Here is a 25,169-nt window from a genome sequence, read left to right as displayed (position 1 = left end):
AGTCACCCAGGTGGTGACCCGGGCCCACCAGGCAGAGCGGAACAAGAACATCAGCTTCATTGCCCCCCCCTGTCAGAAAAGGCTCTCATGCACCCCTGCTCGGTGCCGTGCCTCCAGATGTGGCTTAATTTACTGCGACTCTGCTAATTGCTGTAATTAAGGATTAATTACTGTTAATTACCTTCGCATAAACTCATCACCAGTCAAAGAGCGAAGCCTTATGAAATGTGCCATGCTCAGGAACACACACGGCGTGCGTGTGCAAGCGTCAAGCGGCCGCTGTTACCGGGCCGCTGCTCCAGCGTCTCGTCCCGGCGCTTGTAGGGCAGGACCGTCGTCGGCCGGCCGGCGGCGCCTCGCCATCTGTCGATAAAGGCTCGCTTTCAGCATCAGTGCGCCGCGTGACATTTGATTAGACGTAATTGATAGGCAAACGCCAGACCCCAATAAATGAAGCGCGCTCATTTTCTTTGCACTCATTGTCGGTGCTACAATGAAGAAGTTTGAAACAAAGTTTTCTCCAAAAGTTTTGTTCCGCCTTGTCTTCAGATTGCTATAAATGCTTTAGTTCCACCGCCCTTCTTTTTCCACGTCAAGCTGACATCATTCCGTCACACATGTGATCATCGGCTGCTGGCGCAGCAGCGAGCTGTATTGAGACAATTCCCCTTGGCAGGCTTCTTTCTGGTAGACGGCCAATCAGAAGCAAGTGGGATTTTTTTGTACTCTTAATCTTACCTCGAGTCAAAAACATTTATATACAATATATTCAATTGGGTTGCCAGATTTGAGCTTTCTGAATTGCATCCAAAATTGTTTGTGCGTGATTCAAATATTACTTTCTCTTTGTAGTTCACAATATTAAGGATGGCACTATATTCGCAAAGTCGAATATTCAAATCGTGTTGGAAATCAATAGTGGACACTTGGGACTTCTCAGACGTGTTGAAAAGGGTCTTGGTCTTTCAAGCTTGGAAGTTTTGGTGATCTGCCAGAAGATTCAAACAAATGTTAGAAAGCTCTTTAACCTCTTCAACCATGTCAGTTTTTTTCATATTGATTCTTTTTTTTTGCTCTTGCTCTTGTCACGGTCTGGTCTTGGTCTTGACTTGGTCCAAAAGTCTTGTTCTCGTCTTAAGAAGAAGTTCAGTCTCGGCCTGACGACATGTTTGATCATCAGCAGTTTTTGACTCTTTTTGGGTGATGTAGCACAAGCAAGAACCAAGCGATGAGCTCTAACACCACCACAAACAGGAAACACGTGTGAGCAGGTGTGAGATGATCATTTTCCAAAGATCCTTTCAGTGAGTTTTGCTCTTAGATGCTTGCCATAGACAAGTCTTTGTCTACGCCAGCTCGTGATTTTCTCATCCGTGGCTTCCGGTGCGGCCTGGAACATTTCATCCGGCAAAGTGGCTGAGATCTTTATTTCAAGACACCATAGGAAGGATTGACAGCCGGGGGCTAGTATATATCCATACATACTCCTGTAATAATAAATGATTTTAATGAAGTTTTTTTTTCTTTTCAATTGGAGCGCAGTGCTATGGTGGCAAGGCGGTGTTCTGAATGGTCTTCTCCTCTGGCACTGGCTTCCTCATTATCAGGCCAGCCCCTCGGGCCTCAAACTGGCCTGCTTAGGCCCGGGATGATGACGATAATTACCGTTATTAGGAGTAGCTGCAGGGGGAGCTTGTTCTGAAAAACACCAAGCTGAGTTCTTGCCTCGCTCGCAGACGCATGAGAAAGTACCCATCATCGGTGGCGGAGAAGGAGGCGAATGGAAGTAGGGGGTGGCGTAGGGGGTAAAAAAGGAGGGGATGAGGGGAGCGGCCACCAAATCCGCCTAATGTGACGCCTGTCAGCTCGTCTCCCACCAGCTGTCACCTCCCAAATGCACTGGGGTTCATTTTTTTAATTGACACCTCGCTTTCCTATTCCATTTCTATTTTTCGCCTTTCATTCTCCTTCCGTCGCGCTCTCCCTTTCCTCGCCTGCGCCACCCCCTCGACCCCCCTCCCCCACCGCTCCTTGTCCCTAAAGCATTTCTTTGGCGTTTTTCCTCGTCCTTGGTATCCCCCCCCCCCTCCCGCCGAGTGTCAGATACAACGCTCCCTTTCTGCACATGATACTCGAGATGGCTGATAAAACAGCAAGCTGTTTTCGAGCGACTTTATGACTGTGCCCTTGTGTACTGAGCCTGTACAGTTTTCCATTACCTGGTGATGGAGGGAACATTTTGGGCCACAAGACACTCCCAGGAGTCCATTGACACATACCACAAATCTACATCCCTCTACTGTGTTGCTTTTTCGGGAGTTCTGGTGCCATGGCTTTTTGTTACCATGGCTATTTTTTAAGGCGCCGATTAAAAACAGCAGATCGGACCAACCTAATGTGGCACATATTCATTGTCGCTGGTTTGTACTTTGCCTAAATGGGTCAGTGTGTGTGTTCTTCTGGGACGATGAGAAAATGAAAATTTGAGACGACTTGATATTTTCAATATTAACAACTGTGAATATATTTCACTATCTTGACGGCCTCTTCACCGCGACTCTTTTGTTTAGTAGATGTGAAAAATTTCATGTTACAAACAGAACATGTTGACATACCCTGAAAATTGTGACAAAAATCCTGATCATATAATAATGCTCACTTATGCCCGACCTGACCACTGGCAGATTGAGAAATTGTCATTCGGCAAATTTTCCCTCCCTCGACATTTTCCTTATTTCAAGACACGAAAGGGGCAATAAAAAGCGGTGATCATCGGTGGTGTGGTTTGGTCCCATCGCGGGTCACTTGGCGGGACGCGCCGCGCGTAGCCGCGCTTGTAAGCACATGCAGATGAGCGGATGCTGAACTCCCCGGTGGAGCACCGAGGCGAGGACTTGTATTAGTGATACTTGTCATGTCTGCTGTAAATCACACGCCCGCCGCTTCCCACAGCCCTCAGCCGCCACCTCCCCCTCCACTTCCTTCTCCAGGTTCCTGGGTTGTTGTTTTGTCTCAGAATGCTGCGTGGCAGGGATGAATGGTGGTGATGTTACATTATCATGTGGCTGTCGCTTTCACTCCTGCTGACTGCTCCGTGACAGGCCCACACACACTTGCAGAGCGGCTGTGTCAGGAGCAGACCTGATTTATTAACTGCTGAAACCCGAGATGACGTGTGCCCACACAATCAATAGAAAGCACAGCCAGCGCCGGCCGGGTCACGTGAGCGCGGCGGGGAAGGATGCAAAAGGCGCGCCGGCCCAATCGTTGCCGAGTCTATTGCATTACTCTATGGATGGGAAATGGATCCGGTCCAGCGTCAGCCGGAGACGAGGAGGCTCCATCACAGCCGTTGCCTCTTCCATCATCCTCATTGTGACGCCGTGCCTCGATATCGTTAATGAAACATGCTTTTATTTAAAGGCGCTGGCGTGGAGGCGGCCGCACAGAGGTTGCCGGCCGCTTTGTGCTGGAGTGCGTGAGCGCCGAGTACCTTGACGCTTGCTTCCCTGTGTGGGTGGCTTAATCGGCCTGTTTATTTACGCTCTCGTTGTCTGCACACAGCAGGCAGTGCGGCGGTGGATGCCTGCCAGCTCTTAAGGGAGTAAAGCAGCGGAAATTAGTTTTGTCAATAAGCAAAACAAAAGCTTATTCTTAGAATTCCATTCATTATTCCAGCATACGGCTGGAGGATTGTTTTTGACGCTTATTCATTTTTAATGTGGTGCCTTTTTTGGGAGGGTGGAAGTGCCTGCCCCACATTGCATAGGAAGGAGGGAGGGGGATTATACAAGAGCAAAGCGGAGACAAGGAAGGGGGGGGGGGGAGAAAGAGGGGAACGTGTCCTCTCATTGTTCAATTAAGTCTGTCGGTAATGATCAAGATGAGATGATGGCCTTCTTCCCTTTATAGATACTCATCTGCCAGGGCCTGTGAAATAAAGGCAGGATGGAGGCGCACAATAAAAGGCTCTCGGCGCTATTATGCAAGCGCGTGCGTGTGATGTATTGCAATAGGGCCACTTGTGCTCGTGTCAGGTGATTATGTTAATGTACGCTCGCAGAGTTCACAAGGCGCACTCTGACTGGCATTAAGGCCTTATCGATTCCTTCGCTATTAGCCGACGGGAATAAATAAAGCTGACGGCCGCGGTCGGGGTAATTATACGCGGCGCGGCCGATTGTTTGATTCCCCCTTATTAATTGTATTTATTTAATCCATTTCATGCTTTTAGCCGTGCACTCTGGGAGTCGGAAGGCAGGGAATTAATAAATCACTCTGGGGCTCATTAGATTTCCCCCCTCTGGTCGGGATGTGCCGCTATTTTGTCAGCATCCAATTGGCGAGCGTTTCCTGCCGCTGGTGTGATTCGCATGGAAAAATGTCTGCCAACACACACACACACATTGCATGTGTGCGCCTCCCCCCCGTGTGAACTCCTGACCTTTTCCAGCCGTCTGATGGCCATTGACATTTGCCTCTCGAGTCGAGCTTGCTCACGTGTTGGAGCTGATGCGAATGGATGATGATATTGCTTGAGGAGAAAAAGAGAAGCAAGGCGGAGGGGGGGAGAAAAAAAAAAAGGGTAGCAGAAAGAAGAAAAGAGGGCAGGCGAGCTCTCCATCTGGACCCCCCGCTCGCCGCAAAGGTCACGGGGCGACTCCGGCTTACATCGTCATTACAAAAGAGCCGCCGCCGTGAGCGGCCGCGGCGGGAGAACGACGCAATTTACCCCCGCCGTCGTCTTCAGGATGTAGCGCCCGTAATCACGCCGTCCCGCTCAAAGCACGCCGGGACGCCGAGCTGTCTTTGTCCTTGAAGATGCGCTCGTAATGGAGGGCTGCACCCGCTCGCTCGCCTTTTCTCTTTTCGGCGGGAAGACGGCTCCTTTCGCCTTCTGGTGGCGGGAAGAGGCAGGACAATCAACGCTTGGACAATGTCCCTTCACAAAGATTCTCAGTACGTTTCTTTTTGTGATTGTGGCATCCTCTGAGCTGTTTGGAAGCCAGACACGCGCTGCGTCTCGGCACCCTCTTCCGGGCCTCCTCGTCACGCCGGCCGGCCAAGTGTTAGTTGAGGGCCGCGGGCATGTGACGACAGGTTCAAACGCACTCTCACCTCGGCGAGAGTGTGAGCAGACGTCAGACGGAGGGCTGCCATTTTTGACAACGCCGTTGAAGTGCGTGCGTGTTTGTGCGCGTGAGGCCTTTCAAAGGTGTCTTTGCCGACCCCGTAAGCGCTTATTAGGATCATCAATTTTGATTGTTTGCTATTTTTATGATGCATCAAAATCCTGCAATTTCAAACTTGAGCTCAGCCCTCTTTAAATATACATTTATTGAAATTGAGCAACGTGTCTTTGCATGAATATAATATGTTTATTGGTGTTGTGGCTTTTAAATACCCCCCCCCGCCGACAAGACCATAAAGCCGTCAGCCAGAGAGCAAACGTAGTCTGAGCATAAGGAGCGCCATGAAAGATGAACTCTGGTGCAAGGCTTTGTTCATTTTTTTTTTTTCATGAAATGATTGTCAGAATCGATGAAATTATCGTTTTATGATCTCAGCTCGCTGCCGGCCTTTTTGAGGCGGCGGCGGCGTTTTATGGCTCCGACTTGATCCATTAAAATGACGGCCATATTTTAAGGAGGATCGTTTGCAAGACAGACACGGAAGACGGTTAAGACGCTCCCCAAGTCATCGTAAAACGTTGTGGCTTTTTTGCTTTGGCCCAAGTGACGATTTGTCAGGTTTTTGACGTGAGCATGTCTCGCCGTGTTCTCCCCAGTGCTCAGTATTCGCGGCGCCCAGGAGGAAGAACCTCCCGACCCTCAGCTGATGCGTCTGGACAACATGCTGCTGGCCGAGGGCGTCGCCGGGCCCGAGAAAGGCGGCGGGTCGGCAGCTGCGGCGGCCGCCGCCGCCGCCACGGGAGGCATCGGCGCCGACAACTCGGCGGAACACTCCGACTATCGGGCCAAGCTGACGCAGATCCGACAGATTTACCACACGGAGCTGGAGAAGTATGAACAGGTAGGAGGGGCGACGACGACGACAAATTAGAGCGAGCGCTTCGTTGGCTCGGCCGGAGACGAGCGCAGCGAAATAAACTGATCGCATCAGCTGAATCATTTTATTATTTCATTAGCTTGAATTTCTTTTGGGCGGATTCCAGCTGGACTCTTCTGAAAGGCCAGACATGAAAGTCTTTTCCTTGTAACCAAAACAAATACAGCTGATGGACACTTTCCACATCAAATCGACTCTGCGGCGGTACGTCGACTTGGATTGGATAAGAGATCCATTTTCTTTATGGGAATGAATCGAAATGCTATAATTAGTTGTGTCACGATTTCAATGGGGTAATGTTTTTTGTTGAAAAGATGTGACTGGAAGTTGAACTAAAATGAATCCTTCCGTCCTTGAATGGTATGGAGATGGCGTCCGTATATACTGCATACATCGCTGGCCTCGACAGATAGATTGATAGATGAAAGCGGTGCGGCGTGCCTTTGATTTCCAACGGACGGGTCAAAGCAGCTGCCACGCTCGATTGTGAATGTGTGTCGAGGCGCAGGTCAGAGGTCAGCCCGCCCTGACCCCGTCTGGCAAACTGACCTTTTCAAGAGGTGAATATGAGCTCAGTTTCCACAACATTAGGCACACCTGCGCCATCTAATGACAATGTTTTTTTTTTCTCTCTTGGAGGCGTCTAATTGAGCAGCTTTCTTTGCCTGCCGTATAAATAAATAAATAAATAAAAATTGGGGGTGATTTTTTTTTTTTTTTTTTTTTTTTAAAGCGGCTGATTAATTGTTTGGCACACCCCACACCACAGGATAATCGGTCAGGATAATCTTTCAGAAATGTTGGGCCTTTCCTGACTTTGATCGGAAGCAAAACAATTCTAATTTGGCCCAATCGTTGCTTGGCGGGACAAGCAGTCTGCGCTTTTCAGACGGTGGCCAGCCGTTCTGTCCGTCACAGCGCCGCCGCTCTTCTCCAACGACTTGAACGTCTCGTCACTCTCGGGGAAGTCAAAGCGCCGTCGCGGCTTTGTCATCTTCTCCGGAGGACGGCGAGTCATCGCCGACTGTCAAAGTCAATATACACCTGCGCCTTTTTGTGTGTGTGTATGTCACCGCGCTAGCTCGCGCCGCCACGCGCACGTATGACTGAGTTATGTCGGCAAAACGGCTGCTCGGTGCGTCACTTTGACTGACGTAACCTCGGTGTTGACAAGCAGCAGACACCTTGCAGTCTCACGCGCTGACTGATTCAGGCAGGGAAGGAAGGAAGGAGCGCCACACACTTTTAAACGTCTTGAACGCTGAATGCCTGCTGTCGTTTTCCGTTTGCCTTCACTTGTCTCCAAGTCGTCATTCTTGTTGTGATGGCAAGCGCACGAGCGCCGGCGCCACCTTTGTTTGCCGTCATGCATGGTACGTTGCCTCGGCTGCTTGAATCTTATTGTCCCGCTAAAGGATATTCGAGTTTCCTTCTTGTGTGAAGAATGAGTTAAAAGCTGCGCACGGGGGAAGGACAATTTCCCAATTTTCATTGAACTAAACATGCATCCTAATTAGCGATGCTCCGATTAATCGGCCACCGATAATGATTGGCTGAATTTTTCATCACTTTATCAGATCTACAATAACCTTTTTTTTTTTCTTCATATTTTGGGCTTGCACCATTGGAAGTACCGTTATGAACCCCAATGTTGATCGATTCTTATAAATAAGCTAAATAAATAAATAAGCTAACAGTTAGCCTGTCCAGCCACTCGCCGGCACTTAGTATTTGTTTCGGGTAGTTTGAGCCACTGCTATTACACGATAAAAAACAAATGAGCTGGCGTCACTCTTTGTGCAGGCGTGCAACGAGTTCACCACCCACGTGATGAACCTGCTGCGGGAGCAGTCTCGAACGCGGCCCATCTCGCCCAAAGAAATCGAGCGCATGGTCAGCATCATCCACCGCAAGTTCAGCTCCATCCAGATGCAGCTCAAGCAGAGCACCTGCGAGGCCGTCATGATCCTGCGCTCGCGCTTCCTCGACGCCAGGTCCGCCTTTCTATCTTCATGATGTCTTGGGCTCCAAGTTCATATGTTAGAATTATTATAAAAAAAAAAAAACACGCTAGAGAAGAAAACAAGGGCAAAACTGAAATTTAAAATTTAGAAAAGTTTAGTCAAAATGTTGACTGCTGTTATTTTTTATTTTTTATAATTTTTTTGTTTGTTTTATTTTTATTTGTTTATTTGACCGGAACAGTGTAAATTAATGAACATTTCTGTAGATGCACCAGAATTAGCTAAGGGGCTATTTTTCTTCTGTCGTCCCTTGAAATATATTTTTCTCATCTGAATTTTACCATCCTATTGTTAAATGGCAATAATGGCTTGAAATTAATTTTGTGGTAGATGGAAGAAGAGCATCCTTGCCATTACCATGGCAATGCCTTGTCACTCCTCCGTAATCTTTTATAAATAATATTTCTTTTTGTTACTTCATAGCTATACAAGGAATGTTAATTTGATTTTTGTTTTTTTTCTGCTTTAGGCGAAAAAGGAGGAACTTCAACAAACAAGCAACAGAGATTCTAAACGAGTACTTCTACTCCCATCTCAGTAACCCTTATCCCAGTGAAGAGGCCAAAGAAGAGTTGGCCAAGAAATGCAGCATCACAGTGTCACAGGTGACCACTGGCAACCACTTTTTGCAACTCAGTTTTGTTTTGATACTGTATATATATTTAGGAATATTTACTATACTGGTCATCCGAGTGCAGGCAATCACGAATGTCGATGCAGCAAAAAGCGTGCGTGTTGTAATCCGAGCACTGTGTGTGCTGTGGCAAAAGGTCTCCAACTGGTTTGGAAACAAGAGGATCCGCTACAAGAAAAACATCGGCAAGTTTCAGGAGGAGGCCAACATGTACGCGGCCAGGACCGCCGTCAATGCCACCAGTGTGTCTGCGCACGGCAGCCAGGCCAACTCGCCCTCCACTCCCAATTCAGCAGGTAACAACTCGCACACACACACACACCGCTCCGGCGGCACTGTTGGCCAAGATATTTATTTATCTTCCATTTCACCCAGCGCAGATGTTGACCTAAGCTCTTAAAGCTGGATGGTGTTGTCTGTGCGCTTTGGCCTTTTTCTTGAAGTAACCCAGAAGGTGCACGCTGTCCCTTGCCTCTTGCCTTTTTCAACTGGCCATCTGACACTCATTTTCTTCTCTCTCGCTCTGCATTATTGACCCTTTTGCTCTTAATTGTTCCTGCCTCTTGTCCGGTTGACCTCGTGCATGCCATTAAGCCGGCGAAAGGGCAAGCCGAGTCTTTTGTCATAAAGAGACGTCGGCCGCAGTATTGGATTAGGACCGGGTGTTGAAATCAAGTTACGCCCTGCTCGCTTTACATCTGGGCAGCTGAGGTCCATTAAAGGTCCGACGCCGTTCTTTGGGTCTTCCTGCAGATCAATTATGGCTTCCTTAATGAAATACATACTCACATGCCAGCGTGCGCAACAAACAGTGATCGAATCCACCAGGCAGGACTTCTGGGATGTTTTCCGTGCCGCTCCCCGTCAACTAACCAAGCCACTTTTGCTCGTGCGAGATCTTTGAAACTCCTTTTTCTATCCTTTTTTTCTGGCTCTTCTTTTCCTCCTCTGCATCTGTCGTGCTCTCAGGTTCTGCTGGTTCCTTTAACATGTCAAACTCTGGAGACTTGTTCATGAGTGTGCAGTCCCTCAATGGGGACTCGTACCAAGGGGGGCAGGTTGGGGCCAACATACAATCCCAGGTAGGCGCCTCTCCGCTTTACAAGACGAGAACACGCTTCAGTTGCAACCTGCATTCATACAGTCCTCATCATTGAGGTTCAAAATCTTCACTCAATCTTGGAATGTTTTGGGATAAACGTCATAAACGCTAATATGAGGCAACATCTTAAATGCCGCTTGGCCGTCTTTGCTTTGTAAGCCGGCCCCCGCTAATTGTGATGAACACAATAGCTCGACCTCCACCAAGACTCGGAGGTTGAGCTTTGCCTCCAGCGTTCCGTGATCGCGCCGACCATTGTCAAAGGCTCGTTGAGTAGACGACGGCGGACAGTTCTGGAAATGGCGCAACACTTATCAGCACCCCTGACGCGCTTAGCGTAGCCGTAGCGTAGCCGGCGGCGTAGCGCACGGGCGACATGTGCGACCTTGCCCCAGTGGACGCAGATGTCCGGCGCCGCGCTCAAGAGTGTTACCAGTCTTCACCGGGAACTGAAGAAACACCACCCGTGGTGATTCTCTCGTTTGGTTTCAGTGCTTTTGGCAGCGTTCCTCAACACATCCGACACACACGCACACACTTTTCCTATTCAGATCAGCTCTGGAAACACCCGAGGTTGACCGTGAATATGCAAATGTGACAACTCTTAAAGGGGGTAAAGTGCTCTTCGGGGTAACCCCCCCCCCCTTGCCCCCGCCCACATCCAACCTCACATTCGGCGTAATGGATTATTTTTACGACTATGTCAGACTGCTCCGTGCAATTCCGCTAGAGGAAGGGAAAAAAAAAAGTTTGACTAAATGAGCCTTGAGTAGAGTCATTTGTAGTGGAACCCAAATGGCAGGTGTGCTTTTTCAAGCATAACCTGGCTGACTGCGCTGCCAAGAGCTGCAAAGTAGCTCCCAGTGAACATGGAAAATGGCTGTTTTCCAGAAAAGAAAAAAAATCATTCGACGACTAAATGCCGTATTCATCACAGTGACTGCAGCCAAACAGGCTTTCATGTAAAAGTTCATCAACAGTTAACGAAATCATCATCTATAATATCGAGAGCGCCACTGCCACCTACTGTTGTGGATGTGCAATTACACGGATCATCTAAAAGCAAGCTCCCCGCCCCCCCCATTTGAAGTAGGCAAATACAATTCCGTGTCATTTTGAGAAAAGCAACATAGTCCGATACGGTTTACGACAGTACGGCCAGATGACATTTCACCGCTTTTTTTTAATTTGATTTAGACGTGATCATGAAAACCACAACTGGTGCATTCCTAATTTGTCTCCTCATCATATCTTGTCCTTTTGCTGGTTATCAAGCTTGTACAAGCTTGCCATGCACTGATTGTGTCCTGTTTACGCTAGCCTTTCACTATCGCGCTGACCTTTCCAGCCGCACGCCACTCTTTGTTATCCGCACCTTTTGTCTGACCTGGGCTTTTATTATGTGTGCCCCCCCACACCACCCCACCCCCACCAAACCCTCTTCCATTGTTCCAGGTGGATACTCTTCGCCATGTTATCAGCCAGACCGGCGGATACAGTGACAGCCTCGCCGCCAGCCAGATGTACAGTCCACAGGGCATCAATGTAAGTACGCTCGCACGGAAAGATGTCGCGCGCGTCGTGCTGCCACCGCACTGGGTTGCCCCCCCGCCCCCCTCCCGCTTTGGCTCCGGCCGTGCCCTGGGTGGCAGGCAATGAGGCAGCTAGCGGCCTGAATTCGCTGGACACGCTCCGAGTCTGTCGGGGGACATTAGCGTTAGCGCGGCACCTGCAGTGGACGGGAACAAGGACACAGGTGTCATCCGAGCACAACAATGCTCCTCTAATGTCGCAAAGCCAAGTTTAACACCTCTCGTGCTTCACTTCTAGAGTTGCTAATTATCTACGCCAAGGTTTTCTGTTTGTTGATAAGAAATTACACCACAATTTCTCGTACAAAGAACCTGTCAACGTGTATAATGTTGTGTTGACCCAAATTTGCTATTGTTCTGCCTTGGTCGATGATTTGGGAAAAAAATGAAAGGTATGGGGAAAAGGCATAAATTAGAAATCATCAACCTTCATTGCCATGACGACGGGAGCCGAACAAAGCTCGAGCGTGACTACTCAGTGTTGTTAACTTAGATTTGTCACATTTTGGCAGTTTAGTACAGTTACTTTCAATAACAAAAGATCGACTTGGTTGCAACAGCCCTTTGTCTTGTCGCGATCTTAACGAAGCACAATAAAGCTTTTGTAAGTGTTCTAGCCGGGCTGGGCCAGGCCAGGCACGGCGGCGGCGGCGGCAGCGGGACTGGAGGCGCTGTGTTAACATGTATATCCACAGCGACAGGCGGCGCGGCGCTGAACAGAATCAATACGACAGTCGCGGGGACAGAGGGAGCGGGGCTTTGGGCTAACAGTCCAAGCACATTGCCCCGATCATTCATCTACTCAAACAGCCGCACTGACAAGGCTGCAACAGCCCTCGCGCGCGCTATAATAAGAACACGCACGCATGGAGATGGGCGCAACAGGCTCAACGGGGTGTCCCTACTCGAGTCTCGCTCGACCCCACTGCAATTATTGACCAATCATTACGATCAAAGCAGATGTCTTTGTTTGGAGATACGCCAAAGCGAAGCTAACTGGCAATGGGTTTGGACATGGGTTGAAATATGAATCAAAAGCCATACAGTTCGTGTTTTCTTGTGTCACACAACAAAGCATCTCATTTGTCCTGAGTATACATCCAAGATTCGTATGCAAGTTTTTTTTGAAAGCGCCTGAAGGTAGTTTTAAAATCTAAACAAGGATGTTAGTTGGAGATGACATATCATGTCCTTGTTCATTTCATGTTAAGCTACGTGATCCAAAACAAAACAGGCAGCCGCCGTATTTTATTTGTTTTAACGCAAATCCAGATAAAATAATACCAACATGTAAAATTTAATAAGCAACCACTCCACATTGATGAGTTTGAGCTTTTCTCCCAATTTTGTATTCTTGTGTAATTTCTGCAAAATAGATTATTTCATCCCACATTCCAAATTTGGAAGGATGACGTTCACTTATCTTGAATTTAAAAAAAAATAGCAAAACATTTCTTTTAAATGAAACTTTAAAAAAAAGAACAAATGCAATTTCTGGTCATCTGGAGCATCACCTAAATGTATTATTATTATATTTTATTCAAATCTTATTTTGCCATTCTTTCTTAATGCTTTGTTTTATTCAATATATTGTCATACCTAACATCCCAATAATTATATTGAAAAAGAAAAAAGTAGCATGAACAACAATATTTGTTCATTTACATTGACAAAAATTCTACCTGTCATTGCCTTCCTGAAGAGTATCAATTTATTTTGCATTCATGACATAAGTGTTATTTTATCCTATTTAGGGGCCAATCTTTTTTTTTTTTTTTAAAGAAAAAAAATAGTCCTGTGTAGTGAAGATGAATGTCAATATTTTTGGTGTTTCCAGTGAAAACGCATTGCGAGGAGCTGAGGAGTGAACGCTTGTACTGTTGCTTTTGGCTTCCTCACCTTCCTTCTCCTTTCATCCTTGAACAACAATTGTCCCCCCGCAAATTGCTGGTGGGCGTCGTTGCCTCTCCCAGAAAGCCAAGAATGTTTTGTCCCTCCCGTTTTTTTTTTTTCTTTTTCTTTTTTTTTCCCCTCGCCGCTCGATTTTGAATGACATGACAGGCAGCCTGTACGCTAAATAACAGGCTTTGGGAAATAAGCGGCGGCTGAAAAGCACGTCCCCATTTTCACTTAATAGTAGTTGAAATTGCAATTGATGTCACTAATGGTCCTTAGTCAACCTTTGAAACGATGCTTTCATCAGATTTTTTCAATTATTATTATTGTTAGAATATATTTTTTTCATTCTGACATATATGAATGTGTGTGCGTATATTTTGGCTCTTCACTTACTTTCAAATGATGTCCAGGGACAGCACGCACAAAGCTATTTTTAATCAAAAATCTTTTTATATTGTGTGCACATGTGTGTGTGTGCGCGCGTGTGCACGCGCACGCATGCGTGCATGTGTGTTGTTTGTGTGTAAAAGCGTACAAACCAAGTTGGGAGAGATGCATTTTGTATTTTGATTCTATTTTCTCTGGGGATTTTTTTATTTCATGTATTGTAGGAATTCATAGCCATTTTTTTTTCACTGTAGCCACCCAGGAGAAAATTCTATTGTGATAAACAATAATGTTTCATATCATTTTAAATTATTGATCTTGATTTGTCTGTTTTTTTTTAATTATTTGCTTTTATATATTCAATTTTACATTTTATATGTACAGGTATTAGATGCTGGTATGTTATTAATTTTACAGCATGTAGAGATTGTGGACAGTACAAAGGAAAACATCTTTAGTGTGTGTGTGTGTGTTATATTTTAGTCATTATTTATTTAATATTTTGTATGTCTATCAATTTTGATATTTTAGACATGTTAGATTTGGTATTGATTTTGTTTGACGACATTTGTTACCTTTTTATGATTAATTTTAAACCAATTGAATTTGATTGAATTTTATGTGTTACATTTGTACTTTTCCTTTTACATATATTTGTTTTCAAGCATTTTATATCTTCATTTTTTTATAGATGTGTAAGGTTTATAATATAAATTTTATATTAAGAGGCCGGACTCGGACTCGGTGCAAAAATCCGACCGAGTCCACAGCCCTGAAAATATGATGGTGTATACAAACCAAAATAGATATGTAGACATAGATATATAGCAAGATATTGTAGTTAGATCTTCTTGCATTAACTTTGTATATGTTTAATGTTTTGGATATTGATTTCTTTTATTCCTGTTTATTTATTTGATATCGTGTCATGCTTAATAGCCGCACAGATTTTTTTTGTATTTATTTTTTCAACGACAGATCCAATTGCGGTGATGTCGTCAATGTGCCGCTCAGAGTGACTAGGGATCAATGTTTGCGCAGTATCTGGCGATGGCTACGATACGCGGGCAGGGTGCTATTAACAAGCTATATACCCCGCAGGTCCTCCTCTTTCACTCTTTGCTGTGCAGTTAAAAGCTCTCCCGCCTTTTGTTTCCAGACGAACGGCGGCTGGCAAGATGCTCCGACCCCTTCGTCGGTGACATCACCCACGGAAGGACCCGGAAGCGTTCATTCGGACACCTCCAACTGAATCCGTCCACCCTGCCGCCGTCACCTGTATAAAAAGCAGAACTGACCTTCACAGTATTAAAAACAAAGGAGTTGACGATGCCGCTGTGGGCAGAGGAGGAGGAAAAGCCCAAACCAGAAAGAAAAACAACAGCAACGTTTCCTCTGCTTGTAACCTTGGACATTTGGGATACAAACAATGAAATTCAAAATCAGCGGAGAGGTTTGTACAGCGTTCACACACACACACACACGTTCTCTTCTATTGGATTCCGAGGGCTGGGCTTACTTCTCCATCAACCGTTTCCACATCCGGTGCAGCCAACGCTAAAGTAAATAAACCCGAGCGTCGGTTGCTTTTAGTCGTCGTTCTACCTCTCAGCCACTCCGAGAAGGAAGAAAGTAGAAAAAAACGTCAGTGATCGGGATTTGTTTTGCAAAAAGTTGTCTTTGCGAGCAAGAGGCACATCTTCTTACTTATTCTACATTTTGTTGTCTCTCACCTATTCTATTCTATGGTACGCCATTTTAGACTAATATTGCTCAGTTGTTTACAATGTGTGCTTGATCCGACTATGTCCCCCCCCAAACCCCCTCGCCTGTGTCTCCGGCGTCTTTGAACCCAGTTTGTGTCGGGACATGTCCGCCTCTAAGGTAACCCTGTGAAGTATGTTATCTGTAAAACAATAAAGAAATACTTGTCATCACGTCCGACAAGTTTGACGTCATTCATTTCGTCGGACGAATTTTGGAAACATGAAAGAAAGATGTTTTGTACATAAAGTGGCCGTGCTTTGAACGAAAACTAAAATTGAAAAGAAAAATTTGTTAAAAATGTTAAATAAAAAGTGCTTAATGAAAGACGATATCTTGTTCGGTACGATGCACACGCATCTTTTAAATCGACGATTTTCCGGTTGAAAGCGTTTTTAGTTACAGCCCAAATATTTGTATAGATTTCGCGTGACATTATCATCTGGTGTATATGAAACGACAGTATTCCGAATTACGTGTGGCGCACCAGTCCGAAAAATGACAGAATATCGGAGAAGAAAGTTCGTCCAGGACATTTCTAACCCAGTTTGCGTTTGACGACACGGACCACTATTTAATCTATTTAAACGGGGAAGTCGTTATGTTAATGGACTTGTACACATGCACCACAAAGCTCCATCCACAGATGCTTGCCACCAAAGGAACAACTTGCTGAGGACACACACACACACACACACACACACACACACACACACAAAAAAAGAAATCAACAACAAAAATATGTGATATGTGATGTGGTTTTGTTCAATTGTGTCCTTCTTCGGTTGTTGATTTGATGTGTTTTCTAACCATCTATAAAAAAACACCCAAAAAAACTTTTTTTGTTTGTGGTCTGCTCAGGTTTTTGTAATTTTTTGTCTGTTTTTTTCTATTGTTACACATCATGTAGGCACTTACTTTTCATCGCTTCACCGCCACTCGTAAACTAGCTACCATTGTGCTCGGCTTGCTTTGTCCAAAAGTGTTCTTGGCGCATTAAAAAAAGATGACGTGATACAGCGATGCATCAGAAGTCAGCATAATGTCAACATCATGAAAGAGTCCTTTGTAAATGTGCTCATTCATCGCAGCCTTACGAAAACAGGAAGTGAGCCGAGGTTACGCACTGCAAGGAGACGTTCTCCTTTTATGGCTCAGCATCTCGCCCCTCGTAATTACTCCTGTCTGACTTAATGGTACACATTAGACTCCCTGACAAAAAAATATTCGCCTGTTTCATTTTAGCGCTTGCTTTTTTAAAGAAGCTTTTAGAGTTTAAATTTGCACTGAGCATCTGTTTTCTATGCTTTTGTTTGCGCTTACAAGACAAATGTGATTTTTTGTTTCTTTTTCTCTGAAAAGCACAAATTGTTTCTGTTTTGGGGTGAAAACGATTTTTACTGTACTTTCTTTTTGTCACATCCCCTGCCCCTCCATAAAGTCTAGTATGAATTTTTTAAAAAGGTTTTTGCATTATTTAATGCATCCTTAATACAGACAGTAAATTACTACAAAGAGGACGCCCAGTAGGCCATCACCAAGGCATAGTTTAACCTTCTGAACCGTTTTTTTTTTTTTTTTTTTTACTGCTTAACTACCAGGACTGACCTGTGAGGGGCAGCATGGTGCCACAGACCCCCCCCCCCCCCTCCTCCCCCAGACTGCAGAAAAATCCAAAGAAGAAATCGAAACAGCTAGGCTAACTGTTAGTGAACGCTCATTTTGAATCTGAGTTTGCTTTGTGTCTGTAAATGTGTTTTTCATGCCGATTTAAAAAATTTGGTCACTTTTTTCTTGCACATCAGGATTTTGAGATGTTTTCATTTTTGAAGTTTGATCTCTAAAAGCTTGCACGGAACATTTCACTTTGCATGCTAATTTATAGCTGCGACTATTCCGAAAATAATCCACTTGTTGCTGAACCTCATCCTTAATTCATAAATATTACTAAACATATTACTCTATATCATATTATTATTATTTTATGAAAATCTGATGTGCCTGAGGAAAATGAAGGCAGTTTGGAATCAGCACAAAGAATTCATCTAAAATTGTTTTTTTGTTACATCTGTGATGCAAACATTTTTGGAAAAATGGATATTCACCTTTATCCGGTTTTGCACCACAATTTCATGAGGTTCATGCCTGTCGCGTCCCTCCCCTCGGTGTCACGATAATCTGTTTGGTCATTATGCGTGCAATCCTGCCAAGAAACACACAAACAAACAGTGATGAAACCATAAGAATAACAACAAAGCACAATAATGGCCCCATCCTTGCCAGATTGTCCCCCACACAACAGTGCTGACATTATCGGCCAGGACAGTCGCATGTCCGCCAGAATTACTTTCAGCGCAAGTGAATATTCATAATTGGCCTGGCGACGGGGTGAGGGGAGAAGGTAGCAGTTGGCGCTGAAGTCTGCAGACGGTCACAGGCCTTGACTGCTGAGTGAGTGTGAAATGCCAGAGCCAGACTGCTGGCCCGCGCCCCGAGGGCCACCGAAGAAGCCTGCCCGCCTGCGACGACGACGCGGGCGTCAAAAACAATTGTGACAAGGCCTCGTCCCAACACGTCTTTCTGGCCTCTGTGCCATGTGGCTCATCGCAAAGACACAAAGCTTTTGTGGGGCTGCTCGTCATTACTAACTTGACAGAGCAAGAGCAATGGATCACACCAAAAATATTGTTCAGGGTAACATATCCTTGAATATGTTAAGTCATTGACAATCATGCCCAAAAGTGTAGGTTAATAAAAGTAACCCACAGCTCTCGCTCTCTGTAGGCATAAAAAGCAGGATTTTTCAAGGACTTGATATTTAGTCATGTTCGCCTCCAAAAAAAACAAGGGTCAGCTTCGTTCAAATTTGTCAAACTAAGTAGTGTGCCGCCATCTAGTGGTCGACATTGGGATCAAATGCAATATAAACAAGAAACAAAACAAAAAGAAATCATAAACTACGACTATCCTGACTTTCCGACTTTTTAAACATCGCTTAAGATTTTTATAACTGACACTTTTGTTTTGTCAAGATTTATGTGCTAGTGCGTCACCTCCATCAAAATGTACATGGAAGCACATTGTGATCAAAGTTGTCCGGAGGAGGATGATCATTTTTCACGCTTGTTGGTAGATTTTGTCACTTTGTCGTGCTTTTAAGTCCTCCTTGTCCCTCCGAGGTGATGGCGCTGTGCGTGGGCTGATTGAACGCAAATGTTGATGTTGACATCTGCCTCCGCAGATGCCGTCATTGCGCCGTGGATAATTACAGCTCCTGCTATGGAGGAGGAAGAGCAGGGGTGGATGGCCCAGACACCTTGTCTGATGAGGAGGAGGAGGATGATGAGGAGGATGGTGGTGCTGAAATGAGTGGCCATGATGAGGCCCCGGGTGATGAGTGCAATATTCACTCGTTTGCACCCTGCCACACACAGAATGTCCATTTAAATATGGCCACTGCCTCAGAAAATGGTCAGGCGAATGGGAGGCCATGTTTAGGCATATGCAGGACAATCAGTAGCTATCATGTGTTTTAATTTATGCTGGATATTTCTTGTCCTAGAAAAAATAGGTCATTATAAAGGCGGATACGTCGCGTAAATTTTGATAGCCCTCATCCTTACTACTGGCATTTGACATTTAGACCTTGAAAAATACGTCTTTCCAGTATTATTTTAAAAGAGGTGGACTAGCATAAAAAATGAATCACTTGTTGAGCAGAAATTGTCGTCACCAGCCGTCGTCAACTCCGTCGTAAACCGAGGACCCTCTGACATCTCTATCCGACGTTATTCTTGACATGGTGAGGCATCTGTCAAAGAGTAAGTGCGCCTCTAGCGGCACTTGGTAGTATGGCACTCTGCTGCATTGCAAATGGAAGCGAATGAGGAGAGGAGGGAGGGAGGCGATCCAACGCACAAGCAAACATTCGTGCAGGCCCTCCTCTCTTCTCCTCTCCGCGCAGCTTGCAAAGTCCTGGAAACTTGCATGACCACTTTACGGATAAAAAAGCAACATGGCAGACGTCGTGCTCCAAACCAAGGGGGGAAGCGGCGGGATTGTGGTAAACTGAACGTGCAAATGATCGCAGCCGCCGTAAACTTTTCAGCAACTTGTCTTGCAGACTTTACGGCTCTGCAAAGCTATTTTGCATGTATATTCGAGTTGCACAACTTAACGAGCAAAGAGGCAACACGTGAATGAATTGTTTTCCTTTTTTTTTCTTTCTTTTTTTTTTTTTCTTTCCACCCCCCTCTGCACAGATTGACGATGACTGGCCAGGTTACAGTTTAGACCTTTTCAGCTATCCAGCACACTACGCCGGGGATCTCCAATGTGTCGTCGTCCCTCATGGAGTCATCATGGACAGGTAGCGTGTTTACTCTGCTTTTAATATTAGACATTAAGTGCATATTTTGGCCTATAGCTCTATTCTTGAAACAACTCTCGCGGTGGACCTCCTTAGTTTGTTTTGGTGTGTCTAACGCCGATAGTGGAAGATGACAGGCTATCGATGACAAAACTTCAAAGTGCATATTTTGACCGTGTGAGAAAGTCCATTTTTGTTCGGTACACGTTTGCAGACTCATAACCACACAGTATCACGCGGACAACCGCCTCAGGCTTGACTGAGTCAAATCAACAAATCCAATATTAAAAATAGTAACTAAAAATCCGTGATTCCTTTCAAAACATTCTGTGCCTCAAAAGATCTCATTAGGGCGTCTCTGGAGTGCCAATCAACTTTGAAATCAAACAACCCAGGAGCATCTTATAAAATTTGGCAGAATTATCTATGTGGTGGTGGTGATGATTCATTTGCAGTCTGGGTGCTCTACACTTGCATAAATAAACAAGTATATGAGGCAATTTGGATATTTCATGTTATAACTCCAAAATGTGTGTTGTTGTAAATCTAAGTGTCAATAACTGTCTGTCAACATGCTTCCCGTGACTCCACTAGGATAGGACAACAATCCTTTGAGTCGGTGAGGAAATTGTCATTTACTGGCCCAGGCTGTGAAGGAACTTTTTGCTTCTCAGAACTGAACGTCTGGCTCGGGACATCATGGATGACTTGGGCGACCATGACATTGTGGTGCTCTGCGTGCTTAAAGGTGGCTACCAGTTCTGCGCCGACCTGGTGGATAAAATCAAGGCGCTAAGCTGCAACTCGGACCGCACCATTCCCATGAGAGTCCATTTCATCCGTCTCAAGAGCTACCTGGTGAGCTTCAATAGGTTCCTTCTAAAATTCTTTCATGGTAGTTGCTTGTCTCGTGACAATGCGCACGACTCTCACGGCCCTGTTGGAAAATTCATAAACTCCTAAAGACTTTTCTGGCTTTTCCTCAGAATGATCAGTCCACAGAAGACCTTCACATACTTGGAGCAGAGGACTTGTCCTTTTTAGCCGGAAAGGTAATATTATTATGAAAGTATGCTGACTTATAACATGAGCGACATGACGAGGAGAAGAATGTCTTTGTGTGTGCTTGCTTGGGTCTGACCAATGAATTGGCCAGACGATTTAATCAGACAATATTAGCCGTTTAAAATCAGCAAAAAAATGAGAAATTGGATTTAGTTCTCCTTAAATTTGAATTCTTCCCACTTACCATAAAGCTTTTAGATCATTGTGTCCATTCCAACTCTGTTCCCAGTGTGGTGTGGAATTGCGCATTTAATGCCTCAAATAGCAGCAGTCACTTGAGAAATGGAAATGAATTTTCTCTTCTTGGTGAGCAAGCATTGCTGTACTGACAGCTCGTTGCCTCCAGAGGGCAGCATTTCCTCTCGTCTGCAACCTCTCCTGGAGAAATGGTCACTGTGTCGATTAAAAGGACATAATTCTGCAACGATTAAAAAAAAAAAACTGAGCACATATAGAGAAAGTCAACCATTCACGCTAAGTGGGAAGTCGAGCAAGTGAGCCACTACATCACTGACACTTGAGACATCGGAAATGTGAAACTATGCTGCCAGGGCTCCCTCTTGTGGTCGAAAGGAATACAAAAGTGGCAACCATAAAATGTCATTTTTTAAAAAAAATTTTACTGAATTTGGCAGCATTGTGTGTAAATGGCTTGAGTTGTGAGTTTAAATCTTGCCTCCTATATACTAAGCACTAGAACAAATATGATCTAAATCCCAAATGAAAACAAGTTTGTGTTCAAACCTAAAAGAAGCTTGTTATGAAATATACATCTCAAGAGCATTGCTGTTAATTTGTCAGCAGGATTTCGCAAAGCATTTAAAAAAAAAAAAAAAAAAAGGAAGAGGTGGTGCGATGTCAAGGAAAAACTATTTGTGGGGCGTTTCGGCCTAAAATGTTGACTAATGTTTTAATTTTAGCCTAAGGTGAGGCGTTGACTTGAGAAGTTTCATGTTTGTGTGAGTCATGTCTTCGGGTTAAAAAAACGGATATTTCCATCATGAGAACAGAGCACGGTGAATTTTCCTTTTTATTTCATGTGCTTACGTGTGTGCGCTTTTGTGTGCACTGTCTAACTATGACAAGATTGTGTGGACATCAGCTGATTTGAAGTGGATAAGACGAATTGGTGACGAGGTTGGAGGCTTTGAGTCAACCACTTTGCTCACTTGACTTGTTTGTATTTTGAGTGTGCTTGTGAAATCTCCCGAGCTCCTTTTTGTGACACGCACGCTTACGTTTGAAATAAATGCAAGCAAGTTCTCCAGGAAGAAGTGAGCCAAAGCGTGTGGGAAGAGGCCGTAGTGACGTAGTGTTTCCCACTCATGTAAAAATGGCTCAAACCAGGGTTATGTTCATTTGATTTGATTTTGACTTTTGTTTGTTCAATTCACTTGGTTGGAATTAGTATTTGGAGCAGGTTTGTCCGTTTTGATTGTTTTTGTTTTCATTGTGCCAGTTTGTAAATGTTTCTAACTAAATTGTTTTCGCCCCCCCCCCCACCCCGCTTTCTCGCTCTCCCTCTCGCTGACCTGCCCTCACAAGAACGTACTGATTGTGGAGGTGAGTCAACTGTGGTTTTCATTCCTCCCCTTTTTTTTCCCCCCCTATGTCCTGACAAAGATGCCATTTCAGGTCAAGGGGAGCCAGCTCAAGTTTTCCTTTTGAAATGTTTGGAGATGCAGTACACATGGAGAAAAGTACGCTGGCCATCAGCGACATTTCCAATATGACATTTTCCAATATGTGTTCATCCATATTTGAGAATTCTGTCACTTCAGAATAATGTAACTTGATCTTCTGAGGGTGAAGAACAATTAGCATCTGGTCTCTGTGATTGTATACCGTCACACTTTCACTTCCCAGTCCGTCGTTTTGTGGTAGAAGACGTGGAGTCTGTTTTTGTTGATTCGCCAGGTTTGTTTTGAGAGGCTCCTCCTGACAGCTTACGTCAGCGCGACCCGAACTCCTCCCGCTTGTTACCGTGTGAAATTAATCAGCTCTCGGCCAGGAAATTCCACGCGGGTAAGCTGGTGCTTTCTCAATCCTGTTTTCAATTCCGTCTCGCTTGCGCCATTCAGGGCATTATCGGCACCGGCAAGACCCTGAAGGCTCTCCTGAAGCACGTGGAGGCCTTCCAGCCCAAAATGATCAAAGTCGCCGGGTGAGTTATGACAAAAGCGGTCCCGCTTTGTGAATCACTCACTTTCCGCCTCGCAGTCTAGACAGTCGACGGAGCGAATAAATAACACAGGTGGTAGCGTTTTAAAAATGGATACACTTTGCTCACATATGCAAGAGCGTCAATATTGTGTCTGTCCTTCAGATTGCTGGTGAAGAGGGTGCCTCGAAACACCACGAGCCTCCCCGACTGTACGCATTTGACCTTACGTGCGAATGAGTCAATGGCTCATTCATATTCCAAACATGCACTTGAACCATTTTGTGTCTGAGTCAGTGAATGAAAATGAAAATCCTCAACGGGACGGCGTGTTCTCGTTTCATTTCAGATGTCGGCTTTGAGATTCCTAATCGCTTCGTGGTCGGATATGCTTTGGACTACAATGAGTATTTTCGAGACCTCAATGTAAGTGAGCGGCTTTCAGTGCTGGGAAATTCAGCAATTATTGTAAAGGAGAATATCCTGGAGCAAACAGTTTCATTGAGCAACACAAACTTCTGAAAATAAACCAAAAGTCTGAAATTTTGAGCAAATATCAAGGCTTTAGGTGACACAGGCCTGAAATTCCAGAAGTGGTCATAGTGAAACCAGATTGTTGATGCACTCACTCATATTCTACTTTTTGACTTTTATTGACCTTGTTTCCCCCCCCCCCCCCCCCCCCCCCCCCTTTGCTGCAGCATATCTGTGTGATTAGCGACAGTGGCAAGATGAAGTACAAAATATGAGGGAAGGAAGACTCAAATGTCATCTCACACTTTTAAGCTACTACAGCTGCTACGGAGAAGTTTGTTGTCCTCCGACATTCCTTCCGTCAAATGACCTTCCAACTCATCATTTTGTATATTAAAAACTACGTTCTGATAGGAAATCATGTTTTTTGAGGAAAGTTCAAAGAAAAGGCTCAACTCTGAACTTTAAAGTATGCTGGAGGGCAAAAATGTTTTCATCCAATATTTTGTTGTAATTCAGATTTATAAGCTTTGGAAGTGAAATGCTCATGCTCCTCTTTTTCTTGGGCGTTTTAATTTGTAATGTGAAGTGAGGGACTTGGAAGAACCCAGCTGAACGTGAGTGATAAAGGAAATGAGCCTCCCCAAATGTGAAACAGAAACACATTTTTAAGTGGGAAATGTAGCATTTTCTAACAACTCATCTCATTATCTTGGAAAGTTTAATGAATAATTTTGACAGTTGCTTTTTAGACACACTGACCACTCTTTTTTTTTTAGTGCTATGTTAATCTTGAATTTTCTTAATACTTGATCAACCTATCTGAGCAGTTGTGTGTTTTATATCAAAACACGAAAAGACTACCCGTCAAGTGATTGTAAATGAGTCTTTTATGTATTAAAACACCTTGAGTTGACAACAGCGGGTCATGAATATTATATTACAGAAGCCTCGTCAATTTTTTTTCTTCCCAAGTTCAACTCTATTGTGGAGCAAAGTCTGATGACAATACGAGAATAGAAAATAGAGGTTGCCCACAAACGATCCAAAAAGGCACAAAAGACTTGTTTGTGTTGAACGTTTGCGCTCTTTGTGTACACCTGACATATGACTCCCGGTCTTAAAGCTGGGAACACCGAGTGCTATTTCAACAAAAGCGTTTTTCACTCTCCACTATGGGAATATTGCTGGCTTCACAGCTTGACCTTCCTAACCAGCAATTGTAATTCCCTAGTGGAAAAATTTAATCACATAGGACAGCATTGTCACGTGTTATTAAGTTAGCCCAAGTTTTGTTGAAGACATGGCAGTGTGTGCACCCAAAAAGGTAATTGCATTGGACTTTGCCAAAAATATTCATGAAATCATTGGTTCTAATTATAAATTTCATCACTATATTTTGCCACTTGCGTTATGGCCGACATAATTTAGAAAAAATACGTTCGTCACAGTGGACTGCTGTAACCAGTGGACAATTGTGTGTGTGCATATGTAGACATTGACAGGAAAGCTTTGTGAAAGTATCCTGCCTGAACTGACCCCAGCCGCAACAAAAGCCAACCATGGCCAAAAGAAACAGGTGGCCCCTTCTCTTCCACGGGAATAAAGAGGACATTTGTCGGGGGCCCC

At 44.8% G+C, this 25,169-nt stretch overlaps 2 protein-coding genes across 5 annotated transcripts in view; both read left to right on the top strand.

Moving 5' to 3' along the window:
- The window catches only part of pbx1a (pre-B-cell leukemia homeobox 1a), a 42,128-nt gene extending 26,033 nt beyond the window's left edge, over positions 1 to 16,095 (top strand). Inside the window, exons 3-9 of one of the 2 annotated variants that reach the window (XM_037275670.1) lie at positions 5,789 to 6,033; positions 7,873 to 8,063; positions 8,563 to 8,698; positions 8,864 to 9,023; positions 9,697 to 9,809; positions 11,285 to 11,374; positions 14,867 to 16,095. In XM_037275670.1, coding sequence (XP_037131565.1) covers positions 5,789 to 6,033; positions 7,873 to 8,063; positions 8,563 to 8,698; positions 8,864 to 9,023; positions 9,697 to 9,809; positions 11,285 to 11,374; positions 14,867 to 14,959 — 1,028 coding nt within the window. In that variant the 3' untranslated portion in view covers positions 14,960 to 16,095. The remainder of the gene's footprint in view (positions 1 to 5,788; positions 6,034 to 7,872; positions 8,064 to 8,562; positions 8,699 to 8,863; positions 9,024 to 9,696; positions 9,810 to 11,284; positions 11,375 to 14,866) is intronic. The other variant, XM_037275671.1, reaches the window with a different exon arrangement.
- A 3,259-nt stretch (positions 16,096 to 19,354) lies between these two features.
- prtfdc1b (phosphoribosyl transferase domain containing 1b) lies at positions 19,355 to 24,456 on the top strand. 3 transcript variants are annotated; one of them, XM_037276691.1, is made up of 9 exons: positions 19,361 to 19,534; positions 19,734 to 19,840; positions 20,515 to 20,698; positions 20,827 to 20,892; positions 22,451 to 22,468; positions 22,987 to 23,069; positions 23,232 to 23,278; positions 23,416 to 23,492; positions 23,768 to 24,456. In XM_037276691.1, exons 1-9 carry the CDS (start codon positions 19,487 to 19,489, stop codon positions 23,813 to 23,815), a joined length of 678 nt encoding a protein of 225 aa, XP_037132586.1. In that variant the 5' UTR covers positions 19,361 to 19,486; the 3' UTR covers positions 23,816 to 24,456. The 3 variants fall into 3 exon arrangements, 2 of the variants coding, with proteins under 2 accessions (XP_037132587.1, XP_037132586.1); XR_005100908.1 differs by lacking the exon at positions 23,768 to 24,456 and having other exon boundaries at positions 19,356 to 19,534; positions 22,823 to 23,069; XM_037276692.1 differs by lacking the exons at positions 23,232 to 23,278; positions 23,416 to 23,492; positions 23,768 to 24,456 and having other exon boundaries at positions 19,355 to 19,534; positions 22,823 to 23,225.
- The last annotated feature ends 713 nt before the right edge of the window (positions 24,457 to 25,169 follow it).

Source organism: Syngnathus acus, chromosome 17 (genome assembly GCF_901709675.1).
Source record: "Syngnathus acus chromosome 17, fSynAcu1.2, whole genome shotgun sequence".
Classification (NCBI taxonomy): domain Eukaryota; kingdom Metazoa; phylum Chordata; class Actinopteri; order Syngnathiformes; family Syngnathidae; genus Syngnathus; species Syngnathus acus.
Note: the sequence above shows the minus strand (reverse complement) of the source record. Positions and strands in the feature narration are given on the sequence as shown.